The 22719-nt window shown below is 37.4% G+C and overlaps 1 protein-coding gene across 10 annotated transcripts in view; it reads right to left on the bottom strand.

The window, feature by feature from the left end:
• NBEA (neurobeachin) overlaps positions 1-22719 on the bottom strand; it is a 672061-nt gene that overhangs the window by 209780 nt on the left and 439562 nt on the right. For 8 of the 10 annotated variants that reach the window (XM_086329378.1, XM_086329374.1, XM_086329377.1 and 5 more), the window contains one exon: positions 1233-1369. In XM_086329378.1, coding sequence (XP_086185504.1) covers positions 1233-1369 — 137 coding nt within the window. Of the gene's footprint in view, positions 1-1232; positions 1370-2002; positions 3106-22719 lie in introns of those variants that run through there. The other 2 variants (XM_086329381.1, XR_015138069.1) reach the window with 2 other exon arrangements.

The following is a 22719-nucleotide window of genomic DNA, read 5'->3' on the forward strand; positions in this document are numbered from 1 at the left end:
TCCAAAATTACTGTTTACTTTATAGAGCAAGCCAATGATAAAAGCATAAAGACAAACTTTAAATGATTTAAAATCAAATGCACTACATTCAAACTCATTTTCAAAATTCTATTCTTTTGGAGCTAGAAATAAAAGAAGTCCTGTGACTATCCTCCAGAGTATTTTAAGAGTCAACACGTCTGGGAGGGGCTAATCACCTATGGGCCCTGGTTAGTTAATTCAGGTGCAGGTAAATTTGAGACTTTTAATTGCTATTCCACAAATAGCATTTTATAATGTTTTGCTTCTATATATAAATTAAACACAAATAAAGTTTTGGATCTTTGGGAGTATTTGTTTTTTGCTATTTTAGAACAACTGCCTCTGAAAAATACTTTAAAGGCAGATTTTTGTAAAATGATGCTTGTTTATCTAGCATGACTTATGTTCTTGAATTGATAGCCTCAGGAAAAAAAAGTTTACAAATGGCACAGTAACATAAAAGTTAAAACAACAATGGAATTGATTTCAGAAGAAACTTCAGAGGTATAGAGCTGCTGAATACTCAGGTTTTAAGTTTTACAAAATAAAATATAATAAACAAATACTTATGCATTTAAAATCATCCAAATATATGTTGTCCAGCACTACAACCACAGAAGACCTCATCTTTAAACATCTGAGCACCAATACATACTATGTATACACGTTTTAAAGCAACGCTTCTCGGAGAATCGATTTCTCTTCTTAAATTCACATATAAAACGCATTCTTATTTCAGGAAATGAAAACTGGATGTAATAATAGAGATGAATTTATATCTAAATGCCCCTCCATAGTTTTCTTACAATCTTTTAATAAACAGTGATTCATACTTCAATGTATACTTTTGGAAATTAAAAGTGACCTTAGTAAGAAATTCCATGAGCCCTTTCCCAGTCTTCCCAGAGAATCTGAGATGCTGTACCCCAGGGACTTGGGAGCAACTGGCTTCACTACCAAATCTGCCCAAGTGCACACAAAGGCACTAGCACAGAGAAACTGTTAAAATGTAATAACAGGATTTAAGATGGTTACTATATTCTCCAATCCCATAAAATAGAGCAAGTGTTATTTCACTCATTTCATTTTCTATGAGGAGGATGGGAATGTGCTCCCCTCCCCCACTGTCATTTAAAACCAAGCAAAATTGAAAACCACTTCCTGCCTGCCACAAAGTCACCAGTACTGCACACGGAATCATTTTAACTCACTTTTGTGTCGATCTTCTTGAAGGCAGGATCATCCTCATCTACCTCGAAGTAGATTTCGGTCGTGGTGATGGAGAGAGTCCCCTTGGCCACTACCACAGGAGCAATGAGCTGGGCAGGAGTGCTGAGAACCACTGGACCTGAAAGAAGAAGGCACCAGAGGAGTCAGGCTGTGCCTCTTTGCCCTTGCTTGCTCCCTCCCGGAAGGGCACCTCAGGTTTTTAAACATGCACTGAAAAAAAGTGTCTATATTATGCGGCAAGCTCCTTTCATGTGAGATAGGTCTGCTTAGTTGTTACACATTCTTATAACCAGACTGGAGATAAATAATTCTATAAAAACCCAAGAGGTCACAAAATCGAATAAGTGACCCTCACTAAGCAAGTTTACAACCTCTGCCTAGAAATCCTACATGGTTAGTGGGGCGCTGACATTAACCAACTTAAAAGTGCAGAATGACTCTCTCAGGCCCTAATTTTCCATTGAGCACGCACGGGCTTTCCTTTCGGAAGAGACGCTCAGGGCAGTCAGCACGGTCCCCAAAGACCAGCCAACGTGTAAATCCCGTCCACTGGGCAGCAGCGGCCCCCCAGGATGGGGGGGAGGATGTGAAGAGGTACAGGTCTAATATGTAAACCCCACTGCACTACCGGGTTTGCATCTTGCAGGAAGGTATCCCCACGCGCACATCGATACACTCGCAAAACGCGGACGTTAAATACATTGTTTATGCAGAAAAGCAGGAAAATTGTAGCAGTGATTTTTTTTCTCACCTGTAATAAGCCAAACATTATGAAATTGTAAGACGACTGAACAAAACGATTCTCAGAAGAGCATCTGCAAAGTGCCCTTTCTCAACTTTGGGGACTAGAAAAACTAAGCTTCAGTAAAGAGATTTTTAGAAAGTGTGCCTCCTAAGGTGCTTACTTCGAATTCCTTCCACCTGAGTTAAAATCGAAAATTAAAAATCTCACGTATTAGAATATTAATTCAAAAGGGGAGGGGGTTACTTAACTGCCCATTTAAGATTCCCCGTAGAGCGGGGACATTCTTCGCTCCCCTCAAGTCTGTACTTAAAATATAGACTTAGAAAAAAAAAATGTATTCGTTATTCTGTAGCCAGGGCTCATTATATTCCCTTCTACCCCCGCACCCCCCTCACCCCCAACCCACCCTCTCCAGTACACACTTAAATGAGTCACAGTAACAGTAGAGGGAAAGGAATGAAAAGGTAGGTCCCGTGCGGCCGCTCAGGCCCGGGCCCCTCGCGAGCGGCGGCTCCTCGCGGGGAGACCCGTTCGCACCGCCGGAACCGCGGCGAGCAGGCCGGGCCTGGTCCCCGTCCGAGTGCGGGGACCGCGGCGGAGCCCACGATTCCAGGGAGCGGCACACGCCGAGTTCACAACCATCCTGCACAAAGCCGGGCGTTTCTGCTGCAGGAGGACCAGGGAGGAATCGGCCGGCTGTCGCGCTTAAAGGGCGGGGGTTTGGGGGTGGTGGTGTGTATGGCTGTGGGGCAAACTGGGTGTCAGCCTGCATCCCGGTCGGGACCGCCCGCCCGGGGCGGGCTCACGAGGAGCCCCTGCTTTCACTCTGCCGCTTCCCAGCCCCTTCAAGCCCGCAGCCGGGGAGCCCTCCCGGCCCTGGGGCGCGCCGGCTACCGGCGCGGGTCTCGGGCGGGCAGCTTCCGCTGGGGCCGAACGGAGTCAGGGGTCCGCCTTGGCTCCATAAGGTTTTTCTTTCCAAAGGGCTAGGCGGTCGATCTGAAGCGCCACTTTAAAGGCTCATCAATCTTAATCTAGGTTGCTCAAGTAATTATGCCCGAATCTCTTGTACGATTACAAGTGGATTTGGGTTTCTATTCCCCAGGCCCTCCTTTGTGTTTATTGGAGGGTCTGCGCGCGCGCTCCTCCGAAGCCCCCCGCGCTCCGGCCGGTTAGAACCGCTCCCTTAACCCTTAAGCCGCCGTGTCGCTCGTTTGGAGGCCACTCTTCGTACTTCTCTTCGGTAGAAATCCGGGAGGTTTACTCTTGACTGGGGCGAGGTGAGAAAGAAGGTGACCTGATTCACCTCGGAAACTGTGTCTTCCTACCCATCCTTGGGCCTTGATGAACCTTAAGCAAAGTCCTCATTCTAAACACGGAAAGCTACTGATCTCTGGTTTCATAGAATATTCTGGTGTTTGGAGACGATGAATGGTCAAAAACATTAAAAATGGCGAACTGCTTCGTTCTCTTAAGAAACAGTTTAAAATATCCAAACAAATTGGAAAAAAGGTAAAAATCATGATACCCGTTATTAAAACCACAGAAACTGATTGACCGAAATAGACGGTATTTTAATTACACAATTTTAATTACGAATTTTAATTACACAATTCTGTGAACTTTTAACGGGGAACACATTTCCGCTACCTGTTTCTCTGACTATCTGAAAGGCGGCTGCGTTTCCTTTTGATTTTACTCCAAACGCTTCTACTGAATTGGGATTTTTTTTTTTTTTCCTGGGGGGTCGGTGGTGGGCGGTTATAAAAGCGCTTCGAACTGGTCCTTCTTTAAGAAAGGCACTCATGAAATATTCAGCTTTAATAGTGTGTCATTTTTACTCCTGTCCTTTGGAAATCTCCAATTACAACTTCCAATTCCATAGCATGTTTAAGGAGCGCTGAGTCTTTTTGCTGTAGCCTTCAGGGAGCAAACCGGCCGCAGACAGAACAGAGTTAATCCACTACAGCGATAACAGAGAGGGGATTATGTTTTAATCCCCTTTGGGGGAGCCTCTGGATTTTAGGGATCCGATATTAAAATGTTTACATAAGGCAAGGTCACAAACCAGCACCCAGCATCTTCCAAGTGGAAGATCTGGTTATTTGGAAACCTTGGATTCCTTTCCAAATAAAAATAGTTCAGAAAGGGCAGCACGTCTAGACGTCAGAGTGATGTGGCAGATTCTGTTCTAGAAGATAACTAGATACATATTTAATCTGTTGGGTGTAGGGAACTGGGGACTGGATGTAGATCTATTCATGCTAATCAGTACCATGGCAATAAAAGGATCCATTATATCAAGGTCCTCAGGCACACACAGAAGTAAAGTGATGGATATTAAAAGATAGTGAAACAAATGGATGGAACCAAACCACCCCCCTTTTTGTTGCTACATCCAGTGGTTAAAAGTTTTACCATCAAAAGTGCTAACTAAAGGAAAAATAAATGTTACTTACCTTTTAGAATTGGCAGTATAATGTCTAAGAAGTATTGATCCATTACTATTTGAGAGGACAGGGATATGACTTGCCATTAATTTAGATGCTAATTTAAAATCTGAACTAGAACAAAGATTACCCAAGCACAATGGAAACTCTTAAGAAGAATTAACTTCTCTTTAGAGCCATGGGATCTTTATTCAGTGGAGGGGTAGAGTAGAGTAGAAAATACATATGTTTTATATTTAGGAAGGGAACTATTCATCAAATATATATTTAAAAGTAGAATGTTAAAAACCACTTGTGGGTTTGGAGGATTTTACTGAGAACAAAATTCTAAGCCTAGAAGTCATGATACATCAACTTTTAGACAGAACTTTACAGTTTACACAGGTCTTTTACATTTTTACTTAACTACTAGTTCAATAGTCACAATTTGGGGGCTATGGATGTATCATACCCTCCTGCCAAAAACCACCAGGAACACAACTGGAGTTGAGAAGGTGGTGCTAACTGCTCACTGCTGTGAGGGAGATAGGAAGGAACCATGAGATGACTAGGTAAGAGGGTTCAGAAAGGACTTGCTGTAGGATCAGAGCTCTGGTTAAGTGATTTGGGGAAGGGTTCAAAGAAGAGCTTTGCTCTGGATTGGGCTCTGTCAGGATTGGCAATAATTCTGTGATTAAGCTTAATCTTATCTAGGACTAGACCTTCCCTGGTAGCTCGGATGGTAAAGACTTTGCAGTGTAGGAGACAGGGTTTCTATCCTTGGGTCAGGAAGATCCCTTTGAGAGGGAAATGGCAACCCACTCCAGTATTCTTACCTGGAGAATTCCATGGACAGAGGAGCCTGGTGGGCTACAGTCCATGGGTTCACAAAGAGTCGGACACAACTTGGCGACTAGACCTAGGCTAAAACTGTGATTGATAGAGAAGAAGCAGTTGCTCCTATAAGGAGTAAAGGAGGATGTTAATGTTCAGGTAAGTTGTATAGAGTGATCTTGCTTTTGTCTGTGCTTAGACAAAATTATAGTGTTTTTTTACCTCACATCATCATGTGGACTTGTCTGATGCTGGTGTTCTGTGAGGTTGTTTAGGTCCAATAGGAGAACACCATGACTGAGCTGTGAGCCCCAGGCCAGCTCCCAGTGATCCTGAAGCCTCCTTGTAAGGGTCAGGCCAGTTTCCTGAGGTCAGAGGCTGCTTTTTTCTTCCTCAGATTCAGGAATTAATCATTTTTTTAAGGGAGAGAGTCAACAGCATTCCAGCTATTAAAAGTCAATTATGGTGATTAAATTCTCAAACTGCTAAAATTCTTACAAGCTTCAATATAAAGCAAGACAAAGAATATATATATATATATATATATATATATACATATATATATATATATATGGACAAGGAGTTGAAATTCAATTAAAATTGGCATTGTTACAATTATTGATGACTTTTAGTTGGCAAAAAATATACTTAGTGTACATGAAATTATGATGTATTTTAGAGTCACTTGAATATTTTCTAAACTTAGTTTAATATTAATAAAAGTTTTATTAGCTATATGGATTTACTCCAATCTCAATTACTCTGAAACCACATGTTCAATTTGCTGTTAGAACACGTAAAAGACCATTATTTGGGGATAATAAGCATTGACTAATCTTTGTAAAATTACTAAACTTACAGTCCTGCATTATTTAGAAGAAGTAAAACTAATGTGAGATTCTTTATGTTTAGTGGAAAAGGATATCATTCCAGAAAATTTTAGCACAAAAATATAGTATGTAAAGTTTTACAAACGCTTCTATAGTGAGAATAGAATTTGTAGGAAAATAACTCACGGCAGGAGTGACCAAACATATCTAAAATATTTATTGCTGCTTTGAACTTATTTTTAAGTAGGGCACTACCAATTTAAAGGAATGTTTACACCATATGATTACATGAATGAAATGTTTAATCTCAAAGCAACTGAAGACTATGAGAATATGAGAAAGCTGGAACTTTGTTTTGGAATCCTAGGAAAACTTTAACCATTAAGAAAATGGAGGTGTTTGTGTATGTGCCTAAGGGTGAGGGCAATTAGGGGTGAATGCTGCAGAAGATCTGAGTTTCCTACTACCCAGAGTTTCCTGGGTTTCAAGCATTTGAAATGCCTCAAAAAAAAAAAAAAAAAAAAGGAAAGTAATAAAATGTCTACCAGTGACGCTTTTCTTTAAATGCAGAAAATATTGATAGTGGTCCAAATATATTACCAGAATAATGATGCTCTGAGATTTTTCAAAAACTTTTCTTGCAGGGAAAAGAATTCCAGAATATTTTTGCTTAAATCAGGAAAATATAACTTGAACAACTCATAGCATACATAACCCAAGAGTAATAAATTTGCATTCCAGCATTATCACCTCCTTCCCTAACACACACACACACACACACACACTCCCCACACTACCAATTATGAACACTCTATAAATCCAAATTTTATACAAAACTCACTCTACCCAAGAAATGGCCTCTTTGTGCTCTTTGGCGACTTTTTGAACATAAGTGAAAGTCACTCAGTTGCGTCTGACTCTTTGTGACCCCATGGACTATACAGTCCATGGAATTCTCCAGGCCAGAACACTGGCATGGGTAGCTGTTCTCTTCTCCAGGGATCTTCCCAACCCAGGGATTGAACCTAGGTCTCCCACATTGCAGGCGGATTCTTTACCAGATGAGCCACCAGGGAAGCGAACCTAATCTATCCTTAAGTTTTGAACATAATCTATCCATAAATTGAGATGAACAATAACCAATCATCCTGCTGTGCAGTGTCTTCCTTAGATTGTTACTGTATAAAATGAGACAGATGCTTCAAAATACACATGAGTCTTTTCAGAGGTGAGCAAACCTACTTCTGGTAAAACTCAGCTTACCAGAGTCTGAAGCAGAAACAGAAACAATGGAGCCCTCTATATAAGATAAACTGAAGACTACATTTTAACAAAATATCTATTCACCATGGTAGAACATCTATCTAAAACCCCATTTAATGTGTTTATAATAAATAATTTTATAAGTCCTAAGAGATAATTTGATAGGCCTTAACTTTAGTTAACCTATCATTTATGTTTGTGATTCTTTCGTAGACCCGATAACTCTTTATGTTAAAATGAAACCAACAAAAACCAGTGCATTTTCGGCAAAGACAACCCTACAGAAGGAACAGCTTACAAAGCATATATACTCTAAGTAAAATATTCCTGAATTATTTCCCAGCATAAACATATACTAAAAAGCAGTGATAATTTCAATGTTTGTGGGTGATAATTTGCTCTGCCTTTTGATTCACTAGGTGAGCCAGCTGAGAAAACTGTGATTCTAGTTATATCACGTTCCGTACAACATATGGAATCCATTCTTCAGTTTCTGGAAAGGTACTGACTCTTTCATGGCACTAGGATATCATTTAATGATCAAGAAGAGTAACTTCCTACTAGATTGGATGAGTGAATAAACTGGGGGACATGATTTAAATCTACTGGACCAGGATGACTAAGTCTTTGCACCCCTTGGTTAGAGGACTGACTTGTTTTTACTTTTTCATGGTTTCCTGGGCACATCTTTATTGCAGCACTTAAAATGCATCAGATGTCTGCATTTAGAAGGCTGTTTCTCCCATTTGGCATAAGCTACTTGAAGACAAGGGAATTATTTTCTCTCAACTGAATACAGAAAATGATAAACATCTTTGTTGCATTTATATATCATAGTAAAACGGTCAATTAAAATAACAGATTACATCTTTTATATTTTTCTGGAATTGATTTCAAGTTGTTCTTTAAAAATATGCTGGACTTTGCATTTTATAGAAGAGATCAATTTTAAAATATGCTCCAATAGGAGTTAAAATGCAGCTGGTCATTCCAGCTATATATACATATAACATGCATACTATTATTTTTTAAATGACATAATTTTATAACTGCCACATTTTTCCCAGTGTGTAAGTTGTTTTCTCTTTGTAAATTAAATACTGAGACAAATGTTGAACTCATTTAATTCATTCATTCATGTAGCTAGCAAAAATTATTCAATTATTCACTGTTTCAAGCACTGAGAGAATGCAGTAATGTATAAGGTGTGGATCTTACCCACAAACCGCTTAAAATACATAGCAAAGATAAGAAATATATAGGAATAAGTATGGAATAAAGGAGAAAGAGTTTACCTAAGCATTGTTAAAGCACTTGACATGTATGAATCTCATTTGTTCCTCGTAACACACCAGCAGATAGGTACAGCTATGATTTCCATTTTACAGAGAGAAAATGAGACTGGGAGCTGAAGCAACTTAGGGAAGGTCACTCAACTTGGAAAGGGCAGAGACATGATTCAAACCTGGTGACCTGACTCCAGGGTATTTACTGGTAAGTATACTGCCTCCCGGGCTTCCCTGGTAGTTTATCTGGTAAAGAATCCACCTACAATGTGGGGGACCCCAGTTCAATTCCTGGGTTGGGATGATCCCCTGGAGAAGGGATAGGCTACCCACTCCAGTGTTCTTGGGCTTCCCTGGTGGTTCAGACAGTAAAGAATCCTCCTGCAATGCCGGGAGACCTTGGTTTGATTCCTAGGTGGGGAAGATCCCCTGGAGGAGAGCACAGCAACCCACTCCAGTATTCCTGCCTGGAGAATCCCCATGGACAGAAGAGCCTGGTGGGCTACAGTCCATAGGGTTGTGGAGAGTTGGACTAACTGAAGCGACTTAGCATGGCACAGCAAGGCATACAGCCTCCCACCAAGAGCAGAACATAAAAATAATAAAAATCCTATAGACAGTCACCGAACTGTAAGATTTCCAGCTCTTGGGGAGGATATGGTGGGGCCAGGTGAGGCAGTGAACTGAAGTGAGTTGTGATGGATGGATGGGTAGGATTCAGATAGGTGGATGTACAGGGAAGAGTGTGTGAGCAGGAAAAGAGTTTGAACAAATAGGGCGGGATACGCACAGGAGAAAATCAGATGGGACAGCAGTTAATAGATGTGAAGGGGAACAGTGCTGGATGAGACTGAAAAAATACATGTAGCCTTGAATGTCATATTTTTTAGGTTAAGGAACCAAAGATTAAAGCTCAGGCATCACAGTGTGGAGCAGCAGTGTCTGTCCTTTTTTGAGCTCACGCATCTCTTGAAGATGATTAAATATTTGGTCCCTTCCTAGAAAAATCCACATATGAACATTCATCCATCCTGACTGCATAAAAGCGAAGTACTCATATTTTGCAGAAAATAAAATTCGGTTATTTATCTTGATGTCCTCCTCTATCTAAAGATCTTTCTGCCTCTGTATTTACTGTTATTTCTTTTCCTCCAGTTTTCTTCAGGAAAAAAACTGCTCATCCTCAATTTGAACTTTCGTACTGTTCAAGTCAGGTACTCTCTCCACCAGGCTATCAGTCCTACCCTCCCCCACTTCTGCTTCTCTCTTATCTTGGTTTCCTCTCTTTAGTTAAGCTTCTAGACACCAGTTTTTACCTCTTAGTTCATCACTCCCATTCACTGCTTTTGTCTTCACCCTCATCCTCTACTTAGGCCAAGGTGTTAGGGACCTACATGTTAATTAAAATGCTAAAGGCTTGGAAAAGTCCTTCCATTCATTAAAAAAAATAAAGAAAACACAATCTGTGTAACGTTTTATTTTTAAACCCAGAATTTCCCAAATATATTTAACTACATATTTTCTTTTTAGCGTATTTCAAGGAATAACTGTGTTCCAAGGAATATCAGTTTGAAAATTACTGAGTCAGAGTTCCTTGATTTCTGCAGTATATTACAGACGAAACTCATGCTTATTGCACTTTATAGAGTTTTTTTTTTTTTTTTAAACAAACTGAAGTTTGTGGCAATCTTGCATGCAGAAACTCTTATCAGCACCAATTTTTGCAACAGCATTTGTGCACTTCAAGTCTGATTGTCACCTTTTGGTAATTCTCATAATATTTCAAACTTTTTCATTATCATTATATTTGTTACAGTGATGTATGACCAGTGATCCTTGATATTACTACTGTAATTGCTTTTGGCCACCATGAACCCCACCAAGATTGTGAACCTAAGTGACAAATGTTGTGTTTCTTCTGACTGTTCCATTGACCAGCGCATTCTCTTGCTTTTCTCCTTTTCCCTGGGTCTCTCTGTCCTCTGAGACACAACAATATTGAAATTAGGCCAATTAATAACCCTACATTGGCCTTGAACTGTTCAAGTGAAAGAATCAGTCATAGGTCTCTCACTTAAAATCAAATGCTAGAAATGATTAAGCTTAGTGGGGAAGACATGCTAAAAGCAGAGATAGGTCAAAAGCTATTCCTCTTGTGCCAAAGAGTTAGCCAAGTTGTGAATGCAAGGGAAAAGTTCTTGAAGGAAATTAAAAGTGCTACATCAGTGAACACATGAATGATAAAAAAGGAAACATCTTTATTGCCCATTGGAGAAAGTTTGAGTGATCTGGATAGAAGATCAAACCAACTACAACTTTCCCTTAAGCCAAAGTCTAACCCAAAGGTTCTAACTCTCTTTAATTCTATGAAGGCTGAGAGAGGAGGTGAGGAACTTTTTCAGAAAAGTCTGAAGCCAGTAGAGGCTGAATCATGAGGTTTAAGGAAAGAAGCTATCTCTATAATATACAAGTAAAAAGTGAAGCAGCAAGTGCTAATGTAGAAGCTGCATCAAGTTTTCCAGAAGGTCTAGCCAAGATACTTAGTTCAGTATCTTGAACAACAGATTTTTTTTTTTTTTTGTAGATGAAAAATGACCTTCTATTGGAAGAGGATGCCATCCTTCTAGGACTTTCAAAGCCAGAGAAGTCAATACCTTAAGCTTCGAAGAACAGGTTGACTCTTGTTAGGGTCTAAAGCAGCTGATGACTTTAGGTTGAAACCAATGCGAATTTGCCATTCTGAAAATCCTAGGGCCCTTAAGAATTATGCTGAAACTATTCTGTCTGTGATCCGTAAAATGAACTAATGAAGCCTGGATGACAGCACATCTGTTGACAACCTGGTTTGCTGAATATTTTAAGCCCAATGTTGAGACATACTGCTCAGCAAAAAAAATTCCTTTCAAATTATTACTGCTCCTTGACAATCCACCTGGTTACCCAAGAGCTCTGAAGGAGATGTACAAGGAGATTGATGCTGTTTTCAAGCCTTCTAACATAATGTCTATTCTGCAGCCCATGGATCAGGGAGCTGTTTTGACTTTCAAGTCTTTGTAAGAAGTACATTTCATAAGACTGCAGCTGACAGTGATTCCTCTTATGAGTTTGGGGAAAGTAATTTGAAAACTTTCTGGAAAGGATTCACCATTCTAGATGCTATTAAGATTTGTGATTCATGGGAACAGATAAAAATGTCAACAGGTGTTTGGAAGAAGTTGATTCCAGCCCTCATGGATGACTTTGAGGTGTTCAAGACTTCACTGGAGGAAATAATTGTAGATGTGGTAAATACAGCAAGAGAACTAGAATGAGAAGTGGAGCCTGAAGATGTGACTGCAGTGCTGCAATCTCATGATAAAACTTGAACAGTTGAGGAATTGTTTCATATAGATAAGCAAAGAAAATGGTTTCTTGAGATGGAATCTACTGCCTGTAAAGTTGCTGTGAAGACTGCGGAAATGACAACAAAGGATTAAGAATGGTACATAGGGACTTCCTTGGTGATCCAGTGGCTAAGACTCCACGTTCCTAGTGCAGAGAGCCTGGTTCAATCCCTGGTCAGAGACCTAGATCCCACATGCCACAACTAAGACTCGGCCCAGCCAAGTAAATAAATACATACATACTTTAAAAAGAAATGGTACATAAACTTAGCTGATAAAGCAGTGATGGGGTTTGAGAGGACAAAGCTCAATTTTAAAAGATTCTGTTGTGGGCAAATGTGATCAAATAGCATTGCATGCTACACAGAAATCATTTGTGAAAGGACGAGTCAATCCATGTGGCAAACGTCACTGTGGTCTTATGTTAAGAAATTGCCACAGACACTCCTGCTTTCAGCAACCACCACCTTGATCAGTCAGCAGACTTCACATAGAGGCAAGACCCTCCACCAGCAAAAAGAGTATGACTAGCTGAAGGCTCAGATGATGGTTGACATTTTTTAACAATAATATTTAAAAATTAAGATATTTTCACTTTTTTAGACACAATACTATTGCACACTTACAGACTATAGTATAATTTAAACATTAACATAATTTCTATGCACTAGGAAAACAAAAAATCACGTGACTTGATCGACTCCAATACTCGCTTTGTGGAACAGAACCTACAATATCTCCCAGGTGTGCCTGTATTCTCTCCTGTTCTCTTTCTTCCTGACCTCCTTCTTGGTATCCCTGAGATGTTGTCCTTTGTTGGCCAGTTAAACCTTATGTTCCACAGGGGATCTGACTTTGGGCTGCTGCTCTTCTCTTTCTATATTCTTACTTTCCTTCGGTGATCTCAGAGGTTTAAATTATGAATTCTATGCCCAACTTGGCTCTCAAATTACAAACCTTCATATATATTAGAAAAACTCAGATATCCAACAGACCAGGATGACCAGTCATCTTCATTTCTCTTTCCCCTAAAGCCCTGCATCTTTACATTCCCAAACACATTTAATAGCTTCTAGATAATTACTTCTCCCAGGCCAGATTCCCCTCATTCCTACTCCTCACAACTGATTAATTATCATGGTCCCTCACATCTGACCTCCTCCGTGTTGTTCGAAGCTGTCCCCTTCTCTTTCTTCTACCACCAATTTAGTTCAAGCTTTCATTACCTCTGATGTGGGCAACAAGAGCCTCTTACCTCAAGTCTAGACATCCTAAAATCATAATCAGCACAGTGGCCTGAGTAATTTTTTTTAAATTAATTAGTTCTTTCCATTGCCATGCTTAAAAATCATTATTGTCTCACTGTAGCCTTTAGGGTAAAATATAGGGTCCTTATGGCACAAAATGCACCACCTGTAACCCTGTCAATCTCAGCTTCAGAGATTTCTGCCTCATACTTTGACCTGAATAACTGAGAACTAGTGTAGTTTCACAGGGAAGGTGATATTTTAGCACGTGATGTTCACATGTTGTCTGTAAAAACTCCAAATTTTAACTTATGATTCCAGACTCAAAACAGGAAACATCCATTCTAGGAAGGCTTTCCAGAATACACATGGTGGTCAAGGGCCCTGTTTTGTGTTATCATGGTTTCCTTTGTATATCTAGGACGTTTTTTTTTTTTTTTATTCCATTATCTGTTCTCCCACTACACTGTAAAGTCTTTGAAAACAGGAACTTTAATCATGTGTCTTTTTACCCCAAATACCCACCATAACGTCTTACACACAGTATATGTTGAATATTTTATATTTGTTTTGCTTGGATAACCACATCCAACCTGAGTCAAGTTAGGATCTGACAACAGAGAATAAGGACTCAAATAGGTCCTTCCAGCTCTTATCTTTATTGTGTGTGATGAATTTTGACATTTTCTATTTGAATCTTTTCTCTTTTATTTCATTTACAAAAACACTGGTAATAGTTCAAGTAATTGATTTGCTAACCCATCAACAGGTTATAACTTAGGATTAAAAAAAGAAAACAGTGATGTAATAGATGAACAAGGGCTTTTGGTGAAAGAATGGGTTCACTTCTTGGCCCACTTATTTGTTATGTGATCATAAATAAACACCCCAAAGTCTGACCCTAAGTTTACACATCTTAGAATGAACTGTAATACCTAATTCATAGAGTTGTGAAGTTTTCAGCCTGTAGGGCTGTTTTTTCCCTTATGCAAATTCTATCTCCCAGCATCATTTGCCCATCTGCACTTACTCTTTACTACTTAACTAGCTCATCCTCTCCCCACACCCTGAAAACTGCCTGGTGAATACAGACTTATCCACACAATCCATTCTTAGATGCAAGATTTATTTGTGTGTGTGAGTGTGAGAGAGAGAGAAAGATTTTATTTTTTTACACTTCTCATTTTTTACTGGGGTATAGCTGATTAACAATGTCATGATAGTTTCAGGTGAAAAGTGAAGGGACTCAGCCATACTTTTTAAGAAAGTTTTCCTGATATTTGGTTCTTAAGGTTCCTATTTTAGATACAAATTGAACATATTTAGCTGCTTCATCTGCTAAAAATATATTTAGCTGTTTCATCTGCTAAAAATGAGGGGAAAATTCAACAGAACTTTTCAACAAAAAAACACATAAAACATTACTATTGGTCTTCTTTTGATCAATAAAACTGCCTAAACTCTTTGTCTGGAAAGAAGATTTTTAACAATACTTAGCCAGCAAATTCTGCCTGACTTTCTCTTCTTTTTTGCTGATACAAAGTTCTAGATTTATATTTTATTGGACTGATGCCTGAACTGATGGAGCAGATTTTACTGGAATAACTACATATAAATGGATTTCCATGTAAAAACTTATTCTTAGTGCTATTTATGTTGGAGATCCTTCTGCAGGCTGTGACTCTGGCTCCGAAGCACTAAGTCATTGAAGCAAAATAATTAAATCAATAAAATATTTTCAGTATGCAGAAAGACTTATTTGTCCTTTTGTATGGCACTGCTCTGAGAAGACAATGGCACCCAACTCCAGTACTCTTGCCTGGAAAATCCCATGGACGGAGGAGCCTGGAAGGCTGTAGTCCATGAGGTTGCTAAGCGTTGGGCATGAGAGAAGGACTTCACTTTCACTTTCCACTTTCATGCATTGGAAAAAGAAATGGTAACCCACTCCAGTGTTCTTGCCTGGAGAATCCCAGGGACGGGGGAGCCTGGTGGGCTGCCGTCTATCGGGTCGCACAGAGTCGGACACGACTGAAGCGACTTAGCAACAGCAGCATGGCACTACTCTAAATGTGGGGGCAAAATCAGTTTTTCACCTAATTGTGAATTAGTGCCAAATTCTTTCAGAGGGAGCACAGAACACTCTGGAAAGAGGCAGTGATACCATAATGAAACTTCACCCCTTCCTCTTTTTCAATTAACTAAAACCCACAGTCTGACATTGGGAAAACAGTTTTGTTATCTCACACTTTTTTCCTCCAAGTGTGACAAACGAGGTGACCCATACATTTTCAACAAGTGAATAAAATTCACTCATTCGTACACTTAAAAAAAAAACAAAAAACATGGCATATTGAAACATTAGCTTCCTAGGAGAGAGATGGTACTTGAATTGAGTTGCAAGCTGCCCCTATTTTGCATGTTGGTGGTATATAGTTTAACTATAGTTTATAGTTTAACTATAAATCTGAAAGAGATTACTTTGTGGGATACTCTCCATAAAGCGAAAACAGTAAAAAATAAAAATAGGTCTCATCTAAAATGCTTTATTAGAAAGAAAGAGATCTCATCATAGTGGTCTTGAAAGATCTACAGCATACAAAGAAATGCTTATTCTTAAAATTAAAAAAAAAAGATGCAAGAAAATTATATATGATCGGAATCATGGTTTATGTGTAATAAACATAGTTGAATTATATCCTTTTATATTTTAAATTTACAGAATTTGATTGGTGGGATATCATTACAGTTAAAAGTACCTTAAAAGTGTTTTTATAGACTACAGAATCCATGGTTGGAGGAGACACATACTTTGGCAGATAAAGAGAGATGGATATAGTAAAATGTTTGCAGACTCTAAAATGGCCATGGAGACACTAAAAATAATTAAGAAAGGCTAAGAAGGATAGATATTCAAGGTGAAGCTTTCACTGATTTTCACAACTCTTCAACTGAATTTAAAATTAACGTAGAAGTTTAAATATTTTAGCTTTGGTAAGAAATGAGCATATGTTAACACTGTCTCTAAGATCTTTGTGAATTCTGTGTTTGGAACTGAACACGAACCCTTTGGGTATACTATTTATGAGTGCAAAGCAACTTTCTAATTCCAAGAGAGAAAGACTTACCAGGACTCATGAGGCTTTTTCAACATCAAATAGCTTTTACTAAACAACATTTTGATGAGTTAAGTGTGACTGAGTCGGGGACATATGGATTAAATTTCCCTTAAAATACACATGGGTTTAAAAATTAAGGAAAAAATCCTGAGCAAAAAATAATGCTTTTCAGAGAATCTAGCATGTTTAAAAACTATTTTCCTTTAAATACAAATATCAGGTTGACTACAGTCTAGTTAGACTTTGTAATTAAAACTACTTAATTATAAATGCCAGGGATTTAAAAAAAAATATTAGTTCTATCAGGAAAAGAATCTTCATTAATTCTACTTGATTTGAGTTGTGTGGAATAGTTAGGCCTAACTCAAGCAGACAAGATCTGAGTCAGAGTTTATCTCCATCTATGAAACACTGACCTTGTTTTCATGTACAGAACTTATTCTCTTATTCCATTAAACAATTACAATATTTTTTTTCTGTGATTTCAGCTCATACTCTTTTTTTCTTATTTAAATAACACATTTCCTTGAAAAAGTCTTCAGTTTTAGAATTCTGCCGTTCCTTTCATTTTATTATTATAATTGTCTAGAATCTTGAGTTCTTCCTTCTTGTTTGCCCTATGTTTTGCTTTACCTTCCTTTCTTAGCTCAGTTTTTAGGTAACCTTCACTTGCTATATACACAACTTTGTCTCTGGGTGCTGAACATTCCAAGTTAGAACACTTAAAGGCCTAATTATCTCTCTGATCATCTTAATTGTCTACTTTCACTTACCTAGGGTAGACATACTCTGTACCATAATTTCCTGGTTATTTGATTTACTGAAGAGTGGAAGTAGAACTAATTCTCCTGATGACTTTCTTCCCTATCAGTTTCTGAACCCCAGAGTTCTACATAGTCACTAAGTACTCAAAAGGTGTTAATAAGTAAGTAAATGAGTACATGAAATGCAGTCAAGTAGATTTAGGGAGGTAGGAATGGTCAAACTTAAAAAAATTTCTAAAAAACTGGTGTAGGGAGTCAACTATACAGTGATGAAAGATAATTAAAATTGTGAAGGTGAGTACTTTATACAGATGTTGAATTATAATGCTGAATACCTGAAAATTTCATAATTTTAAAAACTCTAAACAAGTTTCTCCCCCATTCACATTTGATAATTGCTTTCATTTTGAATTGGTAGAACAAAGACTGAAAGAAATGCAAACAGTTCTACCAGTTAACACTGAGAAAAGCAGTCTGAACAACCACTGCCCAATAAACATCAGTGGAATTGCACTGGGAACTGTTACGAGCATTAAAGGTGAGCCATGCGAGGAAGGTGACTACATTCTACTTTTCTTAGGTCTCCTACTTAGAGCTAAACTTTTTCTCAGTCTTAAATTCACATCATGTATTTCTTATAAATTTCAGATTCTTGATTTTGGTTAGAAAGTGTGTGTGTGTGTGCACCTGTGTGTAAAGGATTGTAAATCTACCACCTCACCACTTTGAAAACCTTCCCTCCCAGAAAAATCCAACCCCTTACATTCTAACACTTCTTCCTCCTAATGCTAGTTTCCTGTACTAATTATAATTACTCTTTTCAAAATATTCAAAGCAACATTATAGTCCATTGGTTACAGGACATGTTTTGTATGTGGTAGAGAAAAACAATTTTTTGATTAGGAGTTCACAGGGGTATCTTCATGTTAAAAATGGTGGAACCTCAAGAAACATTTAGTTAAAGTGACATAATTCCTGGAAATTGGGATGGAACCAAGATTAGCTTAACTGTAGGTATTCTTACTCTGGAAAAGTCAAGTGATTATCTGAATGAATGAATCAGTATGAACATATGATCTGATAATTCAAGCCCCAAACACTTAATTTCAATAGCTTAAAAGAAGTTTTATTTTGTCTCTTGATTTTGGTATAAATTATCCAGTAATTATCTCAGCTCTCCAGCTTACGTATAATGAACTTTTTCAATGGGAACATTTTAAGGGCAAGTAATCTTTTTAGACAATTTCCTCATGGTTCAAAGGTACAAGGGATATAGTTGCTAGTGTTACAGTCTAAAAGGAGGGAAATATACAGAAAAGCATCTGCAAAACAAGGCTTCAGTAATAAAGTGTCTTGAGAGTAATATAATCAAAATTTTATGGGTTAGCTATAATAAAAAGATAGATAATAACCAGCACTGGGAAAAATGTGGAGAAACTGGACCCTTGCATACTGCTGACAGGAATATAAAATAATGCTGCCACTTTGGAAAGCAGTCTAGTAGTTCCTCAAAAAGTTAAAAATAATTATTTGACCCAGCAATTCCATGCCTAGGTATACACCCAAGAGAAATAAAAGCATATGTTTGCATAAAATGTTGCAAATGAATATTCACAGCAGCATTGTTGTAATGGCCAAAAGATGAAAACAAACCAAATGTCCATAAACATTTGAAAAACAACGAAGGATGGATAAACAAAATGTGATACAGTCCAACAGTGGAATATTATTCACAGTAAAAAAAGACATACACGTTACAACATGGATGAGCCTTGAAAACATTATGATAACTAAAAGAAACTAGTCACAAAAGACTCCATATTATATGATTCCACTGACATGAAATGTGCAGAATAAGCAAATGTATGGAGACAGAAAGCAGGTTAATGGTCCTCTAGGGCTGGAAGGAAGGGAGGGAAGATGAGAATTTTGGGAGGAATAGCTAAAGAGTATGAGATTTCTTCTTGGGGTGATGAAATGTTCTTAAATGGTGGTGATGGTTACATAACTGTAAATATACAAAAATCATTAAAATCATTGTGCACTTTAAATGAGTCAATTGTATGGCAACAGAAAAGTTGCTGCCAAAAATTATTATGGGAAGCTAGGATTGGCTAGTGAGTATTTCATAAAGTATTATATTTAAGTAGGTATTTTAAAAGGGTAGAGATTTTGATAACAGGAGATAAGGGATGGTGTACTGCAGAGATGTATCAAGGACATTTTGGGCGGAAAGAGAAGTCTGAACATTGGTGGTGTGGGCTTGCAGAAAATCTTTTCAGTTATTTGACATTAAGTATATGGGTGGATTGTTGGTAATAATAGCTTACATACACACAAAACATTTTTCTACCACTTACAGAACTGATAAAGCATAAAGGACCATTGTCATTAACTCAGAATTCCCTAAATTAGCAAAATTACTAACATTTGGAAGCAATAATAAAGGAATCCACATGCATTATAATTCTATTATGTAAAATATTTCTATTGTTTTACAAATATGTGACAGAAATACTACTCTAAAAAAAATGAAATACATTTTATCAGTGGGAGAAAAGTCTTTCGATCAAGTAAATCATTCACTTGTCAATTCACATAAATTTGAGTTAATTTTAAATTTTACTCAACAATTGTTTGAAGAAATAACCTGCCAAATTAAATTTCAGATGAAAATAAATGAGATTTTAGATTAAAATCAGTTGAATTAAAATAATTTCAATGTTTTAAGTAAAAATATAATTAGTAAATTGAAAATTTTAGTTACATAGGATATCTTAGGTACTAATTCACATTGGTCAATCACTATAAACTAAAACAGCAATTTAAATAAATTAAGTTAGGTGTTATTGTAATTACTGAATTGATTGACATAGTTCTATATTATAATCATATTAGCCATTTGCAAAATATGTAATAAATTGAGCAATTAATAATCACACACATTTATTTAACTTGCCTCTTGAGATGAACAGCTTGGGAAGAAAAGGAACTAAAAGTGAAATAGAAAATTGTTGACATTTAAAACTGTAGAACTTTGTCGACATTTTATCTTTATTAAAACTAAAAGAAAATGGAGAAAACACGAGAAAGGGTCAATATTTAAATCCAAATGTGCCAAAAATGCTCTGTCAGATTTTAACTTACAAGATGATTTGGGGAAACCCATATATAAAGGTGAAATTAATTACCAGGCTTATTCATAAACTTTTAAGTACAGTATACTAGGAGTCCATAAAAATTGAGTTATAAACCAAGGATCTTGTTCTACATCATTTTAGAAGAGTCTTTAAATATATACACATATTTATTTAAATATACTACTTGGTTCATTTTAGTTCATGCCATATACTATGAATTTCTAAGGAAGTATATTATATACTTCTTAACCTTATGCAAGCTACTTACATTTGTCTTGGCCTCTATATCCTGATTTGTAAAATTCAGGTAATATAGGTTATTACACATGAAGCTCTTCGAATACTGACTGGTTTCTAGCAAGACATGCTAGCTATTCTTACTCTTTTTTTTTTTTTTCCTACAAACAAAAACTGACCCTAAGAAAGGCATTATTAATGAACAAATTTTAATTTCTGAGACAGAGATAACAATTATTTGGATCAGAATTCGTTAGAAAACAAATTATATATATATGGTTTAAAACTTATTAACAGCTGATTTTTTGAACCTAAAAATACTGGTTTGTAACCAACTTTCCAAATTATTTTTCTGTAACATTGTCACTATCACAGCAGTCCAGATTAGTAAACAGGCTTTAGTATTTACAAAATGAATCTATGAGGCACCTACAAACTATACAGATGCTTTCTGTGACCCTTACTTCTCGCTTCACAAAACATCCATACCCTACTTCTTTCCTACGGCATTCAGAGATCAGGGTCACATCTGTGCACTGCTGATTTAAACATGAACACTGAAGATCTGGTAGAAGATCAATGTTTTAGGACACTTTGCAAGGTTTTTCAGACAATGGATTCTACAGAGACTATGAGTTAGGACCAGGTAGAAAGTAAAGGAGCAAATTTGCTCAAAGAAAAATCTGTTTAAAAGACAGAAGTGGGAGGAGTACTGAGAGAGTGAATTGGTCAAGGGCCGCACAATTGGATTTTTAAACAATTTACTTCAAGTCTACTTTCTTTGTTCTTCAAGTATTTTAACTTAAGGTTATTTTGAGAATTTTGCTTATAAGCATAAATTAATATTAATAATTACTCTGTCTACTATTAAAAGAGAGAAATACAAAGGAGTTATTAAACTTTATCAGATTTTGCCTCTGGTATTACTGGGCAGATCTTATCATAATAAACTTCAAGGCAGTAGCCAGATATGTATTAACTACCTTTAGTGGAAACTGAAGTCCAGAGATGCTAAACTAAATAACTGTATAATTACTGAACATATCTGTGAGGATATGGGAATGAGGAAAGACAACACATTATCTAAAAATGTCAGGAATCATGTTTGTGAATATTCACCAGTTCATTAGGATCAAGAGTAAGACCGGAAAAACAAACAAAAAAAAATTGTGGCAAAAAGAAATAATGACTTCATTTGTTTAAATTGCCAAATGGCCTCAGATAAAAATCTCTGAAGTATTTTTAAAAAATACAAAAACAACAGAACCAAAACTTGAACATTTACTTAGGAATCTGAGGCAAACACTGGTTCATAGACTTAAGATTAGTTTTGAACAGGACAAATCATTTTCATGATACAGAATTGCTAATAACATAGGGACATCCAAGAGCTGATATTAGAACCGCCTTATTAAACACTTTCTAGGAGAGGTACAATAATGTGCTGTCTCCAGTTTACAATCAACAATAACTTCTCTTTGGTAAAATCAGAGTTTTCTAACTGGCAGAAATATGGTTGGAGACATTCCTAAAACATGCCAGGTAATTTTTGGCACACTTCTAGAAAAAGGAGCACTATTTTATAAATAGAAGGATGATTATAAGTCCACTTCTCTGTTGCCATCTGCCACTCCGAAGTTGTATGGGGTGAAAATGCAGAATAAAGGTTAAGACTCAGCCTCTTTTGAGACTCTAAAGCAGGAGTTTTTAGTCTAAGATCCAGGATATAATTCCACACATTGGTTTCCAGGGGTCAGTGAGCTCTCTGTACAGGACTGTATGGGTATCTTCATGAAACAATCTACTTCCATCGGATTCTCAAAGTGGTTTAAAACCCCAAAATGGTTATGGGCCAACACTAAGACATCTATAACCTATCGGGCCATTGATCTGCTGCTCTGAATTGACCTTAGACGAGCGCCAGAACAGAGTGAAAACTGAGAATGGGCATGCAGTGAATGTTTTGTAGTAATGGGGATTAGTGCTGTGGGAACACAGAAAAAACAGTAATGGGGAAGGAATTCCCAAGAGTGACAGCAGGGACGAAATGGCTAATTCCATAGTCACCTGGTTGAAGTAACTATTTTTCATAGCTGTTAGCATGTTAGTCATAGGTTAAATTACCATCGTGTTCCCCTTGCCACCCTCACCCCCAATTATTTAGGCAGTTAGTGAGAACAATTTGTGCTCTCCA

Source organism: Bos grunniens, chromosome 12 (assembly GCF_055505025.1).
Source record: "Bos grunniens cultivar Pamir isolate PY7600 chromosome 12, Bosgru_T2T1.0, whole genome shotgun sequence".
NCBI lineage: Eukaryota > Metazoa > Chordata > Mammalia > Artiodactyla > Bovidae > Bos > Bos grunniens.